At 35.9% G+C, this 21,047-nt stretch overlaps 1 protein-coding gene across 1 annotated transcript; it reads right to left on the bottom strand.

Annotated features, from left to right (window-relative positions):
* Window positions 1–7,626: 7,626 nt before the first annotated feature.
* LOC114281480 (uncharacterized) lies at window positions 7,627–13,199 on the bottom strand. Its single transcript, XM_028223933.2, has 3 exons — window positions 12,587–13,199; window positions 8,706–8,837; window positions 7,627–8,242 (listed from the first exon to the last, which is right to left on the bottom strand). The coding sequence occupies exons 1-2, from the start codon at window positions 13,026–13,028 to the stop codon at window positions 8,737–8,739; spliced, it is 543 nt and encodes a 180-aa protein (XP_028079734.1). The 5' UTR covers window positions 13,029–13,199; the 3' UTR covers window positions 7,627–8,242; window positions 8,706–8,736.
* Between the last annotated feature and the right edge of the window lie 7,848 nt (window positions 13,200–21,047).

Raw genomic sequence — 21,047 nt, 5'->3', positions numbered from 1 at the left:
CACAAACATCTCGGCCAGGCCTTCCCAATTTTTCACAGTTCTTTTCAGCAACTTGTGAAACCAATATGATGTGATTTCTCCAAAGGATGAGGGAAACACCTTGCAGACCAACGGTTCGTTCCCGGTATATAGTGCCATCGAGTTCAAATATAAACTGACGTAAAAGTTAGGATCGGATTTACCGTCGTATATCTAGAATCTTGGCATGTGGAACCTTTTCAGGGCCTCAACCAGCTCTACTGAGAACGGCGTTCTTGGCTTGACTGGAGATGTGACCTCGGCATCTTGTCGCTTCTTCTGGAGGTAGTCCCTCAAGTCCTCCTTAGTCCGTCTAGGAGCTCGGTTGTCAACGGATTTCAACCTTTTTGGTGCGCTACACCCTACGTCGTTATGAGTACTCTTGGACCTCTCACTATTCGTTGTGTCAAAACAAAGCTTCTTACCAGGTCTTTTTACCGGATTTCATCATTGCTTGCTCTTCCCTTGTCCTGGCCTCATCTATTAGGTCCCTTAAGTGACCTTGTTTTACCAGATCTTCTAGATGTGTTTTTAGGGCTCTGGACCCCTGAGTCAGATGCCCATCCTCATTGTGGTAGGTACAATGTTTCCCAAGGCTTCTTCCCATAAATTCGCCAGGAATCTTTTTTGGTGTTCTATAGTCAGGCTGGTTCCTGATCCTTTCCAGGACTTTGTAAATTGGGATCCGAAACACTGTGGTGACTGTTTGTGCAGCCCTCAGTCCCGTTTCTTATCTATTAAAGTTTGTATTACCTCGGCCTCGTTTCGACGAGTCGTTCCTCTTCTCTTGCTTTGACGCCTTTGTTCCTAGCGTGTCCTCCTCTACTCTCGCATATTTCTCAATTTTGGCCATAAGTTCTTCCATACTTTTTGGCAGTGTCTTTGCTAGTGACTTTCGAAGCAAACAATCATCGTTCAGGCCGTTCTTAAAAGATACGATAGCCACCTCTTGGTTGCACCCCGGTATTCTGTTAAAAACCTCATAATACCTTTTGACATAAGCCCTGAGGCTTTCATCCTCACCAATTCTCAGAGCCATCAGGGAGTCTACCCTCAATGGCTGCAGTTTGTTTCTAACAAACCTAGCCACAAACATCTTGGCCAGGCCTTCCCAACTTTTCACAGTTCCTTTCGGCAACTTGTGAAACCAATCTAATGCGATTTCTCCAAAGGATGAGGGAAACACCTTGCAGACCAACGGTTTGTTCCCGGTATATAGTGTCATCGAGTTCAAATATAAACCGATGTAAAAGTTAGGATCGGATTTACCGTCGTATATCTGGAATCTCAGCATGTGGAACCTTTTCAGGGCCTCAAACTTATCCAGCTCTACTGAGAACGACGTTTTCGGCTTGACTGGAGATGTGACCTCGGCATCTTGTCGCTTCCTCTGGAGGTAGTCCCTCAAGTCCTCCTTAGTCCGTCTAGGAGTTCGGCTGTCAACGGATTTCAGCATTTTTGGTGTGCTACTCCCTATGTCATTACGAGTCCTCTTGGACCTCCCTCTATTCGTTGTGTCAAAACAAAGCTTCTTCCCCTAAACATGCCAATGTTCCTTGGCATAAGTTTCCTTGGCACGAGGTGTCTTTTGAGACGCTCCTCTCTTCGATTCTCCTCGCCCGACGTCCCCGTGAAGGCTGATGAGAATGCTCCTTTGCCCTGTCATGCTGAAAGACCGCAGGGATCGCTTTCTGTCCCCCTTTCTGGGCATCGCTCTTGGCCGCTGGAATCGGCGTATCCTCCAATAGGAACGGTGGTTGCATGACGTTATTCTGCATCATGAAATTGACAATCGATTACTGGTCTGCCAATTTGTTTGCCATCTCCTTCATCTCGTTGTCCCTCCTCAAGCATCTAGCTTTCCATACTTGGAGGTTGTTTTCATGGTAATACTCGCCTCAGCCTGCCTTCTTTGGAACATCTCCCTCTTGGCCGATGTCTTTTTCTCCGGGATTCTACTCCCGGGGTTCTTCATTACATGTCTCTTCCCCTACATTGGGATTGGCGTATTTGCCACTTCCACTAGGGACGTCGTCTCCAATCTTCTCTTTCTGCCCGTCGTTGGCCATCTATTCTCTTTATATTTCCCACAGACGGCACCAAATTGTGGGTGATGATTTTTGACCACACTGCCAAATAGGAACTCAGCAGGAGAGCACAGGCATAATAAATTATGCCCGAACAACCTGTCACAGAAAGGTAACACTCCGGTAGTGGTTCGTCCACCCGAGGGCCCTTCGACGATCAAATCAGTACTCAGTTATCTCTCAAAGATACGAACAGTGTTTAACTCACTAGCCAGAATATAAAAAGCATACCTTAGACCCATAAAGGTGTCTTACTTTTATAGCCAACACTATCCTGATCCTTGTAGAAGCCTAGTTTCAATGGACTCTGGCTCAATACTCATCTTGGACTCCCTAGCCAGATAGAGATAAACTCCCTAAGAACTTTACCTTTATCAATACTAAGGTCCTCCCAGTTTTATGACTCCAGTCCCTTATCCCCTCATCTCGGATTCCGGTATCTCCGCAGATAACCTCGGCTTAACCGAGATCACCTCAGCAACATGACCAAGACACGTGGCATATCGGCTGACACTTCGACGCCACCTTGGCCACGTGTTGTCATTCACAAAATATGTCCCCACAGATACAAGGACGAAACTATGAGAATACTATAAGGGGGCATAGACACCTATATGTTTCTGTAAAAAAATATTGTTTGCCATAGAATTTTAAATATATATATTTATATCATTTTATACATAAAATGACCCCCCAGTATAATAAATATATATCATGTTCTTCTCCTATCTTGCATTTTCTTTCTATTTTGCACAAAAAACACTTTTTCATCCTATTAGAAATTGCTTTTATTATATTAATTTTTTTTTCTATATATATATATAACTTGTATATCATATTGTACATGCACGTGTATATATGATGAAAAAATTGAATTTTCTCTTGGTTTCTTTGGTAATAAAATCCTAGTTCCATCTTGGGATAGATGGGTGACACGTGTGTATATATATATAATATTTGGACAAATAGTTGGATAAATAGATTGCAAGCGTACAGATAAGTGACACTTGAGTAAATAAATAAATAGGTAAACTTATAGATAGATAGGTGTCATTTTGATTCAAAATGATTTTAAGTTTGAGTACATTGACACAATAGTTTCAGAACATATGGCGTGATTGTCCTAATAATAATATATGCACCATTATTCATTTATTTATTTTAAATAAAAGTATAATTTTATAAAAAGTAAATTATACCGACTGTTCTTAAAATTCAGAAGAAAATATAGGTAGTCTCATATATTTTTTTGTATAATTACACCGATCTCTTACTTAATAAAGTTAAAAGGGTTGAAACTGATACAAATAGTGTGAAAATATAAGAAAAAATTACATTTCAATATAAAATAGGTGAGAAAATAAAATTATTTTTCATCTAACGAATTATTAATAAAAAAGAGAGTTAGATGTTATGTGAATTAAAATCTTCAAAGAAATATAATGTAATTATACCAAAATTATGAAATTTTCTGCACTTTCTCTAAACTTTAAGGATGATCAGTGTAATTTACTCTTCTATAAATTATTATCTACTTTTTAAAAATAAATATGATAAAATTATAAAAATTGTTATTATTAGATCAATTTAATTTGTTTTTAATGAAATAATTTACAAATAAAGACTTCTAATAAGAAACCCACGAAATTGTGAACTGGTATATAACCATGAAGAAAAACGTGAGTGATGCACTCCTTATAAAACTTAAGATATGATTTTATTTGAGCATCTTCAATAACTTAGTATTTTTGAAATATTTTAACACTAGAAATATAATTATATAGTTTTGTTACAATTTATTATAATATTTATTATACTAACTGAGATTTACATATGCTTTAATGCTATAGTAATTTTTGTGATTTTTTTTAATGGGGCACTTACGAATATGTCTCATACACAAAATTCAAAATCTATCTAATTCCAAAAACAAAATACTTGCACCAATTAGTCCTACATTTTTTTAATTGTTACCAAAAATCTTCTTTTTTTTTTTTAATAACTTTAAGAATGCTGTTACATCCAACGACTTCCGTCGGACTCACCGGAATATTCAATATCACCGGTAAGTCGCCAGAGTATCATCAGAAGTTCGCCAGAGTGTTCTGAACGTTACTAAGAAATGTCAAGAACATCATCAAAGACACATCGGAATATTCAAAATATTGCCCGAAAAAAGAAAAAAAAAAGAAAAAATAGAGAAATTATAGTTAAAAAACATAACAACAACAAACAACAATGGGAAAAGGTATATATTATTTTTCAATTTATATAAGGTTTAAGCAAATATTTTGTAATATTGATCAAAATGAAAAGTAAGTTTTGAAACTGTAAAATATTAATATTACAGTTTCAAAGTATTATCCTATTAAGCTGGAAAATATGTTATGAAACTGTAAAATTTTACAGTTCTAAAGAATATTATGAAATTGTAAATTTTTGTTGTTTTAAAGCATGATTCATTTCAACACCAAAAAAGCTAAAACTATAAAATTTTACAGTTTTCACCGCCTGTAACTAAAACTTAAAAACAACTTATTCAGAACTTGAAAATTTTCTTCATTAAAACAGAAAAATAGACATGTGTAACAGAGAAAAGATAAAAAAATTGAAAAATCGAAAGAAAAAATATATATAGCAAAAATATTGTACTCCAGCAACTATTTTTTGTTTAGATCTAGTCGGATCTCAAGTAGACCTACTCAAATCTTGTACGGGAGGAAATATTCGTCGCTGCCCGTACTTCTCGTATCCAAGCTGCACTTCACTTCCATCGACCTGAGAACACAATGATGGTGAGCTACCTAGCGGTGTACTATCGGAAAACCTTCCGACGGTCAAGTTAGCACACAAGGGGAGAGAGAAAAGAGAGGAGGTAAAGTGGTAGGTGAGTCGTGATCATAAGATGTTTCAGACCTGAGTATGGGGGCGCAGCACCGTTTATATAACTTTTGTTCGCGCTTTTGCGTCCATTCACCTTTGGACGCATGGACTTGCTCTCATCTTCCATTTTCTCACGTGTCAGCGCAAATACAATTAAACACCACCTAACGAAACCGCCAAACGGCTTTGGTGCGAACAGATAACATGGTTCCTCGCCATTACACCGTGACCATATCACAACTGTAATACTCGTTTAGTTTAACTAGAGGATCCCACCGCGGCTTAGCCAACCTTCTTAGTTCTGACCTAGATACTGCCCAGTCAGACTGGTCTGTGGAAGACTACTCCCGTCTAGCTCGGCGGAGCAAATATGATTAACCTGGCTGATGATCTAAAGTTGCTTCGACTGGACCAGACCTTGGCCCTGACCGAGCTCACCCAGTATCCGTATGAACTTAGCTCAGCCCAACTACGCTTGGCCCAGCTTAGCTCGGTCCAGACTAGCTCGGCCCAGTGTCAATTTATGAGATCTTCCTCTCAATCTGATATAGATCTGAGCAGATCTACATCAGATTTGAGTAGATCTACTCATCTTCTTCGCCGTCGGTGGGAATGAAGTAACGAGTTGATGGTTGATGGTTGGTGGTTGGTGGTTGTTAGCGAGCCTCAATTAATAATGGTCGTCAGTTATCGGTGACTATATATTAAAAAGAGAAAGAGAATGAGGAAGGTGTGATCATCGATCGCTGGACATGACAAAGGGAATGAGAGGAAAATGTAGAAAAAAAAAAAGAAGAAGAGGAAAATGTAAAGAATGAGAGAAAACGCAGAGAGAAAGAGAAGAAAACGTGTAGGACTTTTAAGTCTACTAAAAAAGTTGTTAGATTAAATAATATACACATATTTCAAACAGCACCTATGGGTAATTTTTCCCTTTTTTGTTCATCCACCTAGTTGAATCATTTGTAGGTTGTAATATAAAATATGTGCAATGCTATCCTTAATAGTTTACTCTCTGGACTCGAGGTTTCAAGAACTCATTCCAACTAAAACAACCTTTACCAACTTAGAGCAATATTGCGTTCCCAAAAAAAAAAACTTAGAGCAATGTTAAATACACAGAATTAGTGCACAAAAATACATGAAGAAAATTTATTGTGTGATAAATATTTATTTTAAATATGAACCCCGCAATGTATGAATTGAATTTCAACCATGCATTGCTTCTTTATATATTTTTCTGTGTACTAATTCTGTACACATATTTTTAATTATACCAACTTATTAACAATATTAGATTTTAAACATCCAAAACAAGTATCCACACTCACGCTTCTGATTTAATTGTGTGAACTCTCTGCCTCTCACGCTCTTTACCAACAACTTCGATAATTTTCCAAACATACCATAGGCTGGTCCAATCACTATTTTTGACTCTCACTGCTACACATTAGCAAAATAATTTTTTTTTAAAATGATTAGGAAGCCTCCCCAACTATTCAAGGAAAGGCTTGACGAAAGCAGGGACATTTGGCGATGCAAGGACAATGCTATTCAAGTAAAGGCTTGACGAGAGGAGGAACCTTTGGCGATGCAAGGACACTGCTTTTACAGATGAAGACAACATTTTCAAAGATTGAGATTTGATTTGTTTTTCATGAAAAATGTAGGAATACGGTAAGAAATGATCATTTATCAACCAACCTTGAATATGAAAGTACAGAGGCTCAACTACCCGACCACTTGATTCCCCGAAATTATGTATACAAACAAGTAGTTATTATACTCTTAGATTACAAACCTGAAGTGATTTTTTCCTCCCATTTCCCAATCACTTTCGTATTAAGTTAAAGCCAAATTCCTGGGCAGCTTCATTTACATTTCTTATTTTGTCAAAGAATTCTTCATACTAACGTCTTGTTTGTCAACTATACATGTTACTAAAAGGTCAAAAAATCACTATAAGTTACCACATCACTCTCTATACTTTGTTTTGCATTTTAATTTTCTGTGCACTTCTTTTTTGCAAAATGACCATATCATCTTGTGCATCAACACAATGCACTCCCAAATTTTCTCAGTAAGAACAAAATAACAGTGATAAAACAGACGTTGCCTCTAAAACGCCTGGAAACACTAGGCTTGGAACCAACCCATCTTGAATAATGAAACAGATCATCAAACATTGGCTGGCTTCTAAAACCTTAGCTTAAAAATCTCAAACCATAGAATACATTATATATATAATGACACGTGAAAAGCAGTCTTCACTGGCCAGCCAATTAGGCAATCTGATCTCAGACTAATAGCAATGTACAACAACTGCAAGGCTCAACACAAGTTAACCTAACCGGCAGGCAAAATAAGCTTTCATTACAATTCCGAGTAGGATCATAGTTCAAACCTAAGAAGAATTCAAGAAATTACAAATGCCGCACACAAATATAGCCAAAAACATCTCAGAATAACACTTATTTAAAATCTCTAAAATCTGAGGCCAAGGTGATTGTGCAATAATCTAAGTTCTAAACATATTTATTCCATTCAATAGTGACATGTTTTTGCTTGGATCTGAGCAGCTGCTTTGCATAGTAGGCTATAGCCTGATTGCAACCAAATTGGAATTCATACAGTACAGTTACAAACAAACATGTATAAAATTTCTCCCAACTCGTTTACGACAGTTGAAAATAAACATAATCATACAGCAAATACCAAATACCAACCTAACTGGATGTTCTCTGTTGAAGGAAAAAAAAAACCCTATATTGGCTGTCAACGCAAACTCTAATTCCAACTGAAGATGCTCCCCTTGTCACAACAAACCCCATGTCCGAGTCAAGAATCCTGGCTAAGGGGGGCTACGAATGGCAAGGGTTATGTTTGGACATGAGTACAGCAACACGTGCAATAGACCATTAGTGCTAATGATCGGAAAATGATCAAAAGCAATAAATGCAATGCAACATCTAGCCTATATCCATGTCTAAAACATACAATAGCATTTTTCATGGTAATGTAAAACAACACAACAGAAGGGCTATGCTTTTAGGTAAAACTGATGAGAGCTTGACAACTAGAAAAGCAGCAACTCTATTAAGATCCCAGGAGCCTCACAATATCAAAGGTTCCATCTGTACAGACATCCATTTGCCTCACTTGCCTTTCTCCCACACAGCTTCACTTTCTAGCATTTTCATTTTTTTTTTTTTTTTTTCAGTTTTAGATTTATGTACAAATGTGAGCCAGCAACCCTGCAAATTCCAACCACTAAGACAGTTAAAAGATAATATGATATGCCTTGCCACTACTTGTCACACATTACAGAGCCAGATAGGACAGAAAAACCATTCATCTACTTTTTTGGTTTTATAATTTTTTATACATAGTTTGCAAGTGTGAACCTAGCTCATATAATAATAAATAAACAAAACAAAATAAAATAACTACAAATCTAATCAAACAAGACCTTTTTTTTTATGCAGATATGTTTGTATCAAGCAGTACCAGAAAAATACCACAATATCATTAGTTTCAGGTGCAACAGATTTAAGGTATGTCCCTGAACACAAAAATCAGAGCCATTACCCAAATCAATAGCCTAAATGCACAAGAGAAAGTAGGTTAAGTCCCATCACTTAAAAACTTAGTGCTATGCTAAAAGTAAGAGTTCCATGTTAAAAAGGCAGTGCTTGCTGCTATGGTAAGCTCACTCACCCTAGCAAGCATTTCTGCAAAGTGATGATTTTTAACCTTCCTCATCCTCAGATCGAGATGCATTATCCAAGTTGTCCTCAACCTTCAGCTCCGCCTGCAGCTCCAGTGGAACTGGATGCATTGGTGCACTACCTGCAATCAAAAAATAAAAAAAATTATTTAGGCATTCAAAAATTCTTGACTATTTTCCACTGCATGTTCAATCAATGGTTTTACTCTCCTAGTTTTATTATTTAAAAGCAAGCAAATTGTCAAGATTTTTATAATACATCATATAACTGCTTCAATAGCGTGTTTCTTTGAATTTTAGGCTGAGTTTGAATCATGAGTTTGAGTAAAGATTAATAAAGGAAATGGAAAAGGGTAGAGAAATAGAGAAACTTATATTTTATTTACATTTTTCTTTCCCTTTTCAATTCTTTACCCAAATCAATGATCTAAACACAGCCCTAGTGTTGAATGTGTTTGGAATAGCAACACAGTAAGGCCAAGTTTGTTTGGCGGATTCGGTTGGATGAGATTGTTAGTGAGAGGATGGTTAATAAAGAGATTGTTAATGTAGGGATTATTAGTGAGGGAATTAAGTAAAAATGTGTTTGTTTTGATGATAGTATGGCTTTTGGGAAGTGGCTATTTTTTAAGTTTTTTGGCTATTTGACTATTTTAATAGGCTATTTTAGTTTTTGTGTTTGGGAAGATAGGATGAATTTTTATTTGAGTTGTTCTATTGAAAAATGTGTTTGAAATGATGTTTAAATTGAAATGACAAATTTGTCCCTGATTTTATTTTTTCCAAAATTACTGTGTAGGGGTAATATTGTAATTAAACCTGTCTGCAGCCTACACTGTTGGTGGCAGTGTAGGCTGCGTTGCTGCAGCAGCCGTAATCATTTGACTTTATTTTTTTTTTTTTTTTGAAAATCATGCACAGGTGAGGCTTTTTGGCTATTTTCTTATTTGAGGCTAAAATAGCCCAACCCAAGGCTTCCCAAACACCCCCCTTATGGGAGATGGTTGGTGATGGGATTATTAAATTATTTTTATATAAAATAAATAAATAAATTATTTTATATAAATAAAATTAAAACAAATATTAAAACAAACCGCTGCACTTGGTAAAAAAAATAATTTTTTATTATATAAAATAGACTCAATCTCCTCACTATTTTCCTAATCCCATCCAAAACCCAACCAAACTAATCCTCCTACTGAGAGGGATTACTAAACCCCTTGGACTATCAATCCGCCCTTCCATTTCACTACCAAACATGTTGTGGGTGGGACCCACAACCATGGTAATTCAATTCGACCACTCAAGCCGCTAAACAAACATGGCCTAAGTTTCTTTCAACTATGATGCTTTACTATACAGAAAGAAAGATTTCCATGGGTCTATATGTATATACATCTATACACCTTAGTTTTTTTGATATTATTTCATTTTAAACACTATAGAGAGAGAGATGAGGGCTGTGGTCTTACATAATATGTGTGGCCTCTGCTGCACCGTACAGATGACAAAGATTAACTAAGGGTATATGCAATGACAACTACGATTTGGAGACTCTTAACAGCAGTTTGGTTTGGTTGGTTTTAATTTAATTTGTATAAATCCGAAAACAACAGAACTGAAGTACAAACATTGGCCAAAAACCAGCCAAACCTATTTGGTCCAATTGGTCAGTCCGGTTTTTTGGGAAAAAATCCACCCCTCATGCTATCAACAAGCCTTACTTTCTCTAATAAATTTAAGAATTTTTCTTTCTAAATATTTTCTTTTTTTTTTAAAAAAAAAAAGAAGAATAGAAATGACTCTTGTTGGATCTGGAATAGGTATAAAAGACTCATGTTTCGGTATGTTTAGCAATGTGTCGATGAGTTTCAATATGTTTTAGTGAAAACATTAGAATTTCAATATCCTACTAATGTTTTGTGTAAGTTCGACCGTTTTGACGTAAACAAAACAAAATTTTATTCCTTACTCATCTTCAATCCCACCCCAAAGGACTCATGCTGCAATTTCTCCAATCTCTTTACCACCGAAGGCGGGATGGAAGAGAAAGACACAAATGAAGTAGGTCGTAGACTTGACAAGGTAATTTTTATCGAGGTCAACGTAACACTTCTAGATAAATAATGCTTCTTCCATCTTGCCAACTGCCTCTGAAATCTCTTAATACTAGATCCCAAACCGACTTGGCCTCAAATGAAGACCCCAACGGAAGTCCCCAATATGAAGAAGGCAAGGACTCCACTTTGCGACCAAAGATGCAAGGTAAAACCCCCAACTATGGAACATCCCCACCCAAACTCATACCCAATTTACTTAAGTTTACCTTCAAGCCCAAAACTACCTCAAAACACACAAGCATAAAATGAAGAAAATAATAGTGTTATCTGCATAAATGGATAGGTTGAATTAGACTCCCAGGAATGGGTACAAAAATATTTTTTTTAAAATAAGGAGGGGCAGGGGGGTGCATAGGGCAGCCATACTAACCGTGTCAAACGAACACGGTGTTGCTCTGAGTACGTTGTATATGTCCAACTTAAAATAATAATAATAATACTAATAATAATAATAATAATTAACAAGCTGATTTGTCACATGGTAATGGAGAATGAAAAAGAGATTATTAGTGCTAAATTATCACACTTATCCTTCATCTACTCCATCCTCCATCAAACTACTCCTCATCTTTCATATATTTGGTTATAACTTATATATAACCAAACTTAACTCATTTTCTTTTAAAACAATATTTTGTTCTTCATTACTTGTGTTATGTTAAAATGGAACCGAACATGATTGGATTGGTTAGTGTTAAACTGAACCAAAGAGACCCATGCACACCCCTAGTGCTAGTTCCAGGATGTTAACCCACTGGATTTTATGTGCTAATGGCTCCAAAGACTTTTCTTGAGCAAAACAAGGTATACTCCAATTTGTAGGGAATGCAATATACAAGCAGTTCATGTAGATGTAAATTATAATAACATATTAAAAGACTCCACATATTTCAAAGATTACCCCTTAGAACTCAAATACTACATGACCCAGTAGAGTCTTTATTCCAAGCGCTTGTAAAAGTCAAATCTTTTGCATGCTGGCAATGGGGTATGGCCTGTGTAAAAGTCAAATCTTTTGCATGCTGGCAATGGGGTATGGCCCGTGTCATTGTATTTGTGAATACGTCTTATGTATACCTTCAACCTCTCAGGCAGAACTAGGTCCACCAGGCTTCAAATTTAGATGCAAGATTCAAACATCAAGCTTGTATCAATTTAACAGAGAGCAAAGACAAAACGTATCATAGTAACCATATGTTAACAAGTTTCATCACACAAAACCCACGACAAATTAACAAACATTTTCCCCTAAAAATGGCTAACGACGTCAATAATACACCAATTCGGCAAAATGGAGCTAAATTTCCATGAGACTAAAAACATTCATTCATTTTCCATTCCTAAATTTTCTCAAGCTTATAAATTTCTTCTCAAGCTTGTATCAATTTAAGAGAGAGAAAAGACAAAACCCATCAATCATAGTAACCATATGAGTTTTATCACACAAAACCCACAACAAAGTAACAAACATTTTACCCTAAAAATGGCTAACCACATCAATTAGATACAGAAGAATTCTCGCATCAGTCACCCTAATACACCAATTCGGCATAAATGAGCTAAATTTCCACGAGACCCCATTCCTAAATTTTTCTCGGAAACCAAACTAAGGTCGATGGAATTTCGGCTTCGCATACCCCAGCAACCTCATTGACCAAGGTCTAGAAGACTCAAAACATCAATTTTTATTACTTTCCTCAATTTTCTCAAAAACCAAACAGACACCCTAGGGATAGAAATTTCAGAGTTACCTTCAATGAAATAGGTCGAAGAAGGCCACCCTCGCTCCGTCGTGAAGGACATACCCTCCTCCTCCGACAAGGGTTTCGTCAACTTCCCGATCAATTCCACAATCCCTGAAGGCCGACGTCGGGGAGGGACCCAGTAGGACGAGCCGGGGATGAAGGGGAGCCAGTCGGGCGCCGATCGCCGAACGATGATGCTGTGAATCACATCCTCGAGCTTCCGGACCCCCATGACCTCGATCTCACCGCCGCCACTGCCGTCGGAGTCGAGGTCAACTTCGACGAGCTGAGCCTTACCAGACTGGTTCGATCGGTTCCGGTGGGAGAGGATGCGAGGAGAGAGAGCCAAAGGCGAGGAGGATGATGATGATTTAGTGTAGAGGATGGTTGAGTTTGGCAATGGCGATGAGGAGATTCGGGTTAGGGTTTGTGAGAGAACTCGCGCCATTAGATAGCAAAATCTCTAGAGAGAGAGAGAAGAAATAGCAGAGAAAGGGGCGAACGACATGTGCGTAGAGGTGAGCGGATAGACATAGGAGGTTTATGCGTGTAGTTAACAGGGTCCAGTTGCTCTCTGTTGGGTCGGTGTGACTCTGAGCCTGTATGGATGATTTAAATTATTTAATATGTAAAAGTTGTTGAATATATAAAAATTCTATTAACAAAAATTCTATTAATTAAATATTGATAGTTATTTGATCAGTTTATATTTGTGTTTGTAATTTATTATGAAAATCATAAATTTTAATATTATTAAATGGTTATTAATATTTGATTAACATGATTTTTTTTATAGGGATAATATACTCGACGAATTCTATACATTAAACGATTTGGATTATCAAGATTAACCCATAATCGGGCCTACCACAGTCCAACAATATAGTTTAATCCGATTAGCTGTGACTTAGTTAAAATTGGTGAACATATTGCAATCCCGCTACAGACCCCCACACAAATATGACCTCACGACCCCTACTGATGTGGCAACTGATGTGGGCATGTGAAAAAGAATTGCAGTGGAAGAAGGTGTGATACACTCACCTATGAGAAGAAGAAAAAAAATTCTCACTCCCTTAGACTTCTCTCTTTCTCACTCTAGCATCCTTCGGCATACTCCTTCTCTTGCATCCTTCGTTTCATTTCTCTTCGACAACTCCCTCCACCCACCAACGGTGCCATCACCATTGCAAACCCATCGCAACCTTTCTCTCTCCCTCTCTCCCCCTTCCCCTCCTCTATCTCCCTCGCGTCTCTCGTTCTCTTCCATCTTCGTCCCCCCAATAAGTCTCATAAAGACCACCATTGCTCCTTTTTCTATTTTTCCGACGCCATTACCAAAAAAAATCATTCAGCCGGCCAAAAAAACTGCCGGTCGACCAACTTTTTTTCTTTTTTCATTTTTTTACCCACCAAAAGTCTAGAAAGAAACTCATTCATCATGATTACATAGACACATGTTTATACAATTAGAATTCTCAAAACTATATTCAACAGCGGTTTAACAAAAAAATCAAACAAGAAAATTTTCAATTATACAAACCCACTTCCTCTTCTTCTTCTTCCTCTAATTTTTTAGATTGTAAAAAGCATATATATATAATTATTGACATATAGAGAGAGGGGGAAACAAAGCATATATATAATCATGTAGAGAAACATTTTAATCATGGCAAGTTTCTCCTTCCTCCATCGCTAGACAGAGCTTCAATACAAGAAACAAAAGAGAAACAAAAAATTGGAGCTTTTTGGTCGCGATGGGCAAAGAGAGAAAGAAAGGATAAATAGAAAGCAAAAAAAGGGAAAGAGAGAAGAGGGTAGGGAAGGAGGGAGAGGAATAGGGGGCTTGGCGGGATAGAGTCGGTCGTCGATGGGTAAAAGGGGAAAGGGGTTGCTGCTGCTGGCGATGGTGGTGGGTTTGACAGTTTCTAAAGAGAGAAAGTAGGAAAATGCCACAAAGGGATCTGATTTGGATCAAGAGGAGAGAGAGGGAGATTGGAGGGTTTTGAGAGAGAAAATAGAGCGTGAGTCTCTTTTTATGTTGAACTTTCCATGTCAGTGGTGGTGCAAGTGGGGGTCCTCAATTTGGGGGACAAAGCATTTTCCTATATGTTGTTTTAATTTGGGATAAATTATACTCTTCACTTTGGTTTTACTGTTTCTAATAAGAAAAATGATTTATTCATACCATTTCTCACCTTCCATAAACTTCCTAAATGACATGGTGTAGCTAGATTTTCGCGCTCCTCGAAAGGGTTTAGTCTTCTCGAGTACGATAGTCCTACAGTTCAGACTCTCGTGATTCTAAAGTTGATTTTACAAGTACAATGTGAAACAAAAAAAACACGAATGAGAGTCCAAATCCGACAAATCTTAGAAAATCTCTTAATCATCAGAGATGTCAAAAATGGACTACATTGCCAAATTTCAGAGTCCCTACCTAAATATTTTTGAGAAATTTAGGAAACTCGTGACTCATGCCAAAGGCTAATTGTCCGTCATAACTAAAGCGTCTCAGCTCGAAAACTTAGGTATGAGAAGGGAAGGTCATGATTTGAGCACCCCACTCACCCGATCAAAGATCGGCATCTTCTAATCATGATGTGATTTTTGTCAACATTATATGCTCATGTTTTGATTATTATGCTAATATTACTATGTGAGGCATACAAGTATAGACTATGTCACATACTTTAGAATGCTTTGATTTCATATTTATTTGAAATGAGTTTTGAATATGTGCTACTTGAAAAAGTAAGATCATATGTACATTAATCAAAATTATCCCAATTTAAGTGAAATAGCCTTCATCCATAAGTATTCAAAGAGGTATTTTAAATAAGTACTTAGCCTCATGATAGTATGCTTGATATGGTAACACAAACACACATGCAATATGCTAAAGCAAAAATGCTCACCACGTACTCAACCAAGGCAAGCCAAAGAGAGGAAAATAATTAGAAAAATGCATGCTCTAATATGCAAGTGACTAATGCAACACATACAAAATGCAACTACTAGGTTCGGTTTATTTTAACATGTCGTATGGATCAACTCAAGGCATGCGGCAATGCACATATTCAAGTAAGTAGGAAATGACAACAATATTAGAATGGTGAACCGAACCCAATGCATGCAAAAATGAATATTAAGCATGGAAATGATATGAAACGAAAAATATGATGCGACCACGATAAACATATAAATAAAAAGGAGAAAGAAATGGAAATTAGAAGACATACAGAATATTACAAGCATTACAAATTTGCCCTCGTACAAAAGGATCTGAATTAATTTCCTAATTAAACTAATTATTACAAACTCAAATGAATAAACTAGACGAATTAATTATCTATTACAAGTCCAAATAAAAGTAAAACAACTAATTAATTACAACATACTAATATTAAAACGCTAATTTAATATACTTGGACGGGAGGCGAGGAGCTACATGCGCACAACTGAGAACATCCTTTCGAAAACCTCTCTATTTGCTGCCAGAATCTGCTCTGCTTGCAGTAAGAAAATTATTTTGTTTTGGCCTCAGGTTCTGCTCTATTTTGTTGTAAAAATGCCACTGTTTGTACAAAATGGATGGCTAGTCGGCCTTAAGAATTGGTCGGTCGTACAGAATAATGGCTGGCCAACTATTGCTACTGGACAATACCCTGCTGCAACAGAGCTAAAACAGAGCAAAACAAAGTGTTTTCAGGAGATGTTTATCCTCTCTGCCTTTCTTTATCATGAAGATGATCAAGGGAGGAGTAGATTCGATTCGATTCTCAAATCATCAATTATCGCAAATTTGTTGCGTGATGATCATAGAAACGATAAGACAAAAGCTCAATAAAATGAAGTAAGACAAACAACACATCCTCCTTATCATGGAGTTATCTCAATGGAAGGGATAGACTTGCCTCATGAATCATTAAACATCACTAAAAAAGTATGCAATGATTCAAGATGCAATAGGCTCAATATAATGTCTGATTGAACCTAACCCAATTTTATTACCTTTTTTACACTACCTTTGCATTTCTTATCTTTTCTTCAGTTTTGTCCAAAGGTGATAATTACGTCCACTAAATCCAAAGCAATAAAGAATACAAGCACGACTTAACCCGAGAAATGAGCTTTTCAAGCCATTTTCTATGGGAGAAATTACAAAGGAAGAAACAAACTCATTTACAAGCTATAATGAATTCTAAGTCAAACTCAAAATGAGCGATAATGACTCCAAATCCAAACTTGATAATAAGCTATAATGACACTTTCCTTTGTGATTTCCAAGGGTCTAACTAAAAAGTTAGTCCCTTAGAAGTAATGCACCGGCGATAAAGAGAAGTATCAAATAAGAGATCACGCATAGCATAAGAGAGATGTAATGTCTTAGTAATGAACCTCTGAAAAGATTAAACCATTTAGCATGAAAGGTCTCTTTCTTATGCCTTGAGCAGTAATTTTTTGTTTAATTCAACTTTTTAATCAAAAGAAACAAAGAATGGAGGGATGTTGCAGAGATAGAAGGGTGATTACAATGGTGTGAATATGTATAAAAGCTATAAAAAAGTGAAAGAAAAGACTATCAACTCAAACGGATTGAAAGCTATAGCCATGAGTACTTAGAACAACACATCTATAGTATTTAAATTATAATTTAGCACACTAAGAGCATCCCCAGCAGTTTACTTAAATTTTATCCTAAAATATTAATAAAAAATTCATTTCTTATTTTAGGAATCACTTTTTCATTTAATTTTCCCATCAAACTTCCCATTCTTTCTCCATTCTATTAAAATAATCTTTTTAATTGTTTTTAAATTTGAATTTTTTTAATAATAAAATAATTAAACAAAAACAAGAAGAAAGCAGAAGCATAGCATTGTTCATAAAAAAACATAGCAAATATGAGAAGAATGCCATTTGTTCAAGCATTGTTCTTTCCAATCACTCTTTTTCTCTCTCGGCACTGTTCAAGCATTGTTTGAAGAATTAACCTTTACAATAACAAAAAGCTATTATAAGGGATCAGCTAGGGATGCTTTAAAAAACTCTGAAACAGCACAAAAACAGTACTGAAATTCAAGTTTTTGAGATGAAAAAAGTGAGCAAAAACGGGCTAAAGCCAAAGGATTTCAACTAACCGACAAGCCTAAGGAAGAGTGGCTAACCCCTCCTCTTTTTTTGTGACTTAAAGTCACATATTTTAGGCCTCAAAATACTCTGAAAAACACTAAGTAAACACCAAGAAAATTGAGAGAAACAATGGTTAAAGAGTTAAAAGTTACCCCTTTAAAGAGAGGAAGAGCTTCCCAGTTAACAAGCCACAAGTTGAGCATTCTTAAGAGCTGAAATTGTGTTCAAGAATATCAGCAAAAAGCTTCAAGTTTTTGGCTTAGGAAGTGTATGTATATTGCAAGAGAGGAGGGAAGAGTGTTTGATAAGTTATGGCTCTTGGCAAAATTTTCTAACCCCAAACCTTTAGGGGATGCTTGTATTTATAGAAAAACACCATCTCACGTCGGAAATATCTGTATAGAGATAGCTGGTGCAAGGCATGGGCATGGGGACAGCTGGCAGTTGTCAAAATATCTGCTGCGCTAAACACGGTCGGCCGACCAATCAAAAAAGGGCTGCCGCCCACTTGTTGGGAAGTTATTCTCTAAGTGGTTAGACTAGAAAAAATTAGATTTTGGTCTAAAGGGGATGCAAGGTTTAGGTTCTGAAACTCAAAACCGAAGCCTTTTGCTGAAAAAATTGAATGATTTGCACAACGTAACATTTCATCATCGAGTGTTCAAAACGAGGCGCCAAGTTTTAAAGGCGGTCAAAATAGAGTATCTACACATGACAAGTAAAATTTTAAAAGTTGGCCCACGCTCCAACATATACTAATTGGTATAGAACTTGCATTCTGTCTTGCCACCTCATTTGAGAGGGTTTGGGAGGAGAAAAATTGTGTAAATGTAAAACTACTGTTCTAATGATTTGATTTTTAATTTTAATTTGATCATTTCATCTAAATATTCATTAATTTTTTTTTAAAACAAATTATTAAAACCCATTTAACATTTTCACTCATACAAATTTACAACTCATTTGGAGTGGGCTACATAAGCCAAACCCATTTAACTTTTTCACTCATAAAAATTTAAATTTTCTTAGTAATTTTCTAAATGCATCAACTTTTATACATTTTAAAAGAGTCCAAAAGTCAATAAAAAGTAAAAATAAAAACAAAGCCAAACTACCTTAGTCTGTAAATGTAATAATTCCAGTTAAATTATTTATATATACGTCAATTATATCTTTTTTATAACATAGTAAAAAAATAAATATATATCTATTAACTTTCGTACATGATTAGTTAATAAATTTTTTTTTGGTCAGCTCTATAATCAAGATATTTTATTAGTTTAAGAACAATTTTGGACAAAATTATTCTTGGTGCAGTTCCATTACCCTACCACCACCTTCGACCAATGGTGACCATCGGAGAAAATATTCTGGTGACTATCACCGATTGCTAGTGATCATTTTTTGACAAATATTTTTTGTGACTCTTTGACAAAGTGAAATTTCATTGATTTAACCTAGTGAAATTTTTCGATAAATATTTCTAATAACTCTTCGGTGAAGTGAAATTTCGTATATTAATGTCGTCGTGCCACTTGTCTAGGTTATTGTCATGCATAGCACTCCAATGAAGTCATGTGCCATTTCCAAGTCAATTAGACGCGGCCCTACCCCTTGACTAGGCCGATCCAAAGCCATCCTACCCAGAAAGTCATGAATGACTTTTACTTCAACGAGGCTCTTTACTATGTTCAAACTGTTGTGCAATCACGCACCAAGGTTAGGATGTTTTAGGCCATTTTGTGACAAATTTCACTACTATCCAAGTCGTTATATGACCTCTTACATTGTTCAGACCAGTTACAAGGCCCTACATATGTTTAGGATGCTGCAAAGGCCCTGTCATACACGCCAAAAAGCCTATCAAGTTTGCAGGAAGGTATTGTAACAGTTGTCTGGCCTACTCAGCCTCCGTTTGGCAAGAAAAAGCCCAGGCTTTTTTGGCTAAAATAACCACAAAAAACAAAATAGGCTATTTTAGCCACAAAAAACAAAACATCAAATCCAACCCATAATCATGTCCCTAGAAGGCCTTAAATCCTACATATTAAGACTACGAAGGAGCAAATCCTCAAAATTCCTACTCCATATGACATTTATTTGGGGAAATTCTATTTCTAACACCTACTTACATCAGTATACACATTTACTGAAACTTTATTTTAATGACAATCATATCTTAAAGTAAAATAATTATAATGGATATTAAAATACACCTTTAATATTATATTCCAATTTTCTCTATACACCCATTTCAAAAAAAATAAAAAATAAAAAATCTCAGTGTGAAAAAAAATCTCCAAACAGGGAAGGCAATTGTGTAATACTTGATGGGCCTAGTATAACACTGTCTTGTAATTTCGAAATCCTATTAACATCGCCTAGAACTTTGAAAAATTCAATTTTCATACACCTAATTACCTCAGTGTACATACTTAATGAAATATTATTTTAATGACAATTATACCCTAAACTAAAATAATCATAATAGACATCTACTAGCACTCATAATATCATATGAAAATATTTATGTACACACCTTTTCTTTAAAAAAAAAAAAAAAAAAAAAAACTCAATGTACAAATTTTCGTGGACAGCATGGTTCAGATTCTCCTCGAACTCCAAAGCCTAAACTGGGTATCCAAGAAAAAACTTCAAGTGCATCTGAAGATAGCACGATGAACCTTGTTGAGGTTGTTATAATATTATTTTTATTTATTTAAATCAGATTGTGAGCATATTTTTAGAATTTTTTGAGAAAGAAGAGAAGAAAAAAAAAATTTAAACCCTAATTTTTTTTATTGTTGTCACTTTACTTATATATGCTTGCAAATCAATACTCTCATAACAACACTCATATTGTTTTAATATCTAAATTTATACTCTATTAGTGATGAAAATGTTAATTTTTTCGTGCACAACTCTCTCTCTCTCTCTCTCTCTCTCTTTTTTTTTTTTTTTTGCAATTTTCAGTTGGATGACCAATGCTGAATTATTTCATTATATTCGGACATGAACTGCTGAAAATTTTTTTTTATTTTTTTTGGAACAAGTTTGTCGAACTAATCATTTTTATTCGGAAAGTTAAGTTTTGAATTAAATGTATAATTTCGAAAAACCAGTGCCGAAATCTCCAAACCGAAAAACATTTTAAAAAAAAGAAAAAAAAATGTGACGGTTGAGTGGTATGTGCACAATGATTATGAGCGAAGGGTATGATTGTAACTTTTAGTGTATGGATTGAAAAAATTAATTAATAATCAAATTAATAAGTATGTATACTGAGAGAAAATGTGCACTGAGATAATTACGTTGGCGGAAATAGAATTTC

This window comes from Camellia sinensis, chromosome 4 (genome assembly GCF_055761805.1).
Source record: "Camellia sinensis isolate YWXY chromosome 4, ASM5576180v1, whole genome shotgun sequence".
Lineage (NCBI taxonomy): Eukaryota > Viridiplantae > Streptophyta > Magnoliopsida > Ericales > Theaceae > Camellia > Camellia sinensis.
Note: the sequence above shows the minus strand (reverse complement) of the source record. Positions and strands in the feature narration are given on the sequence as shown.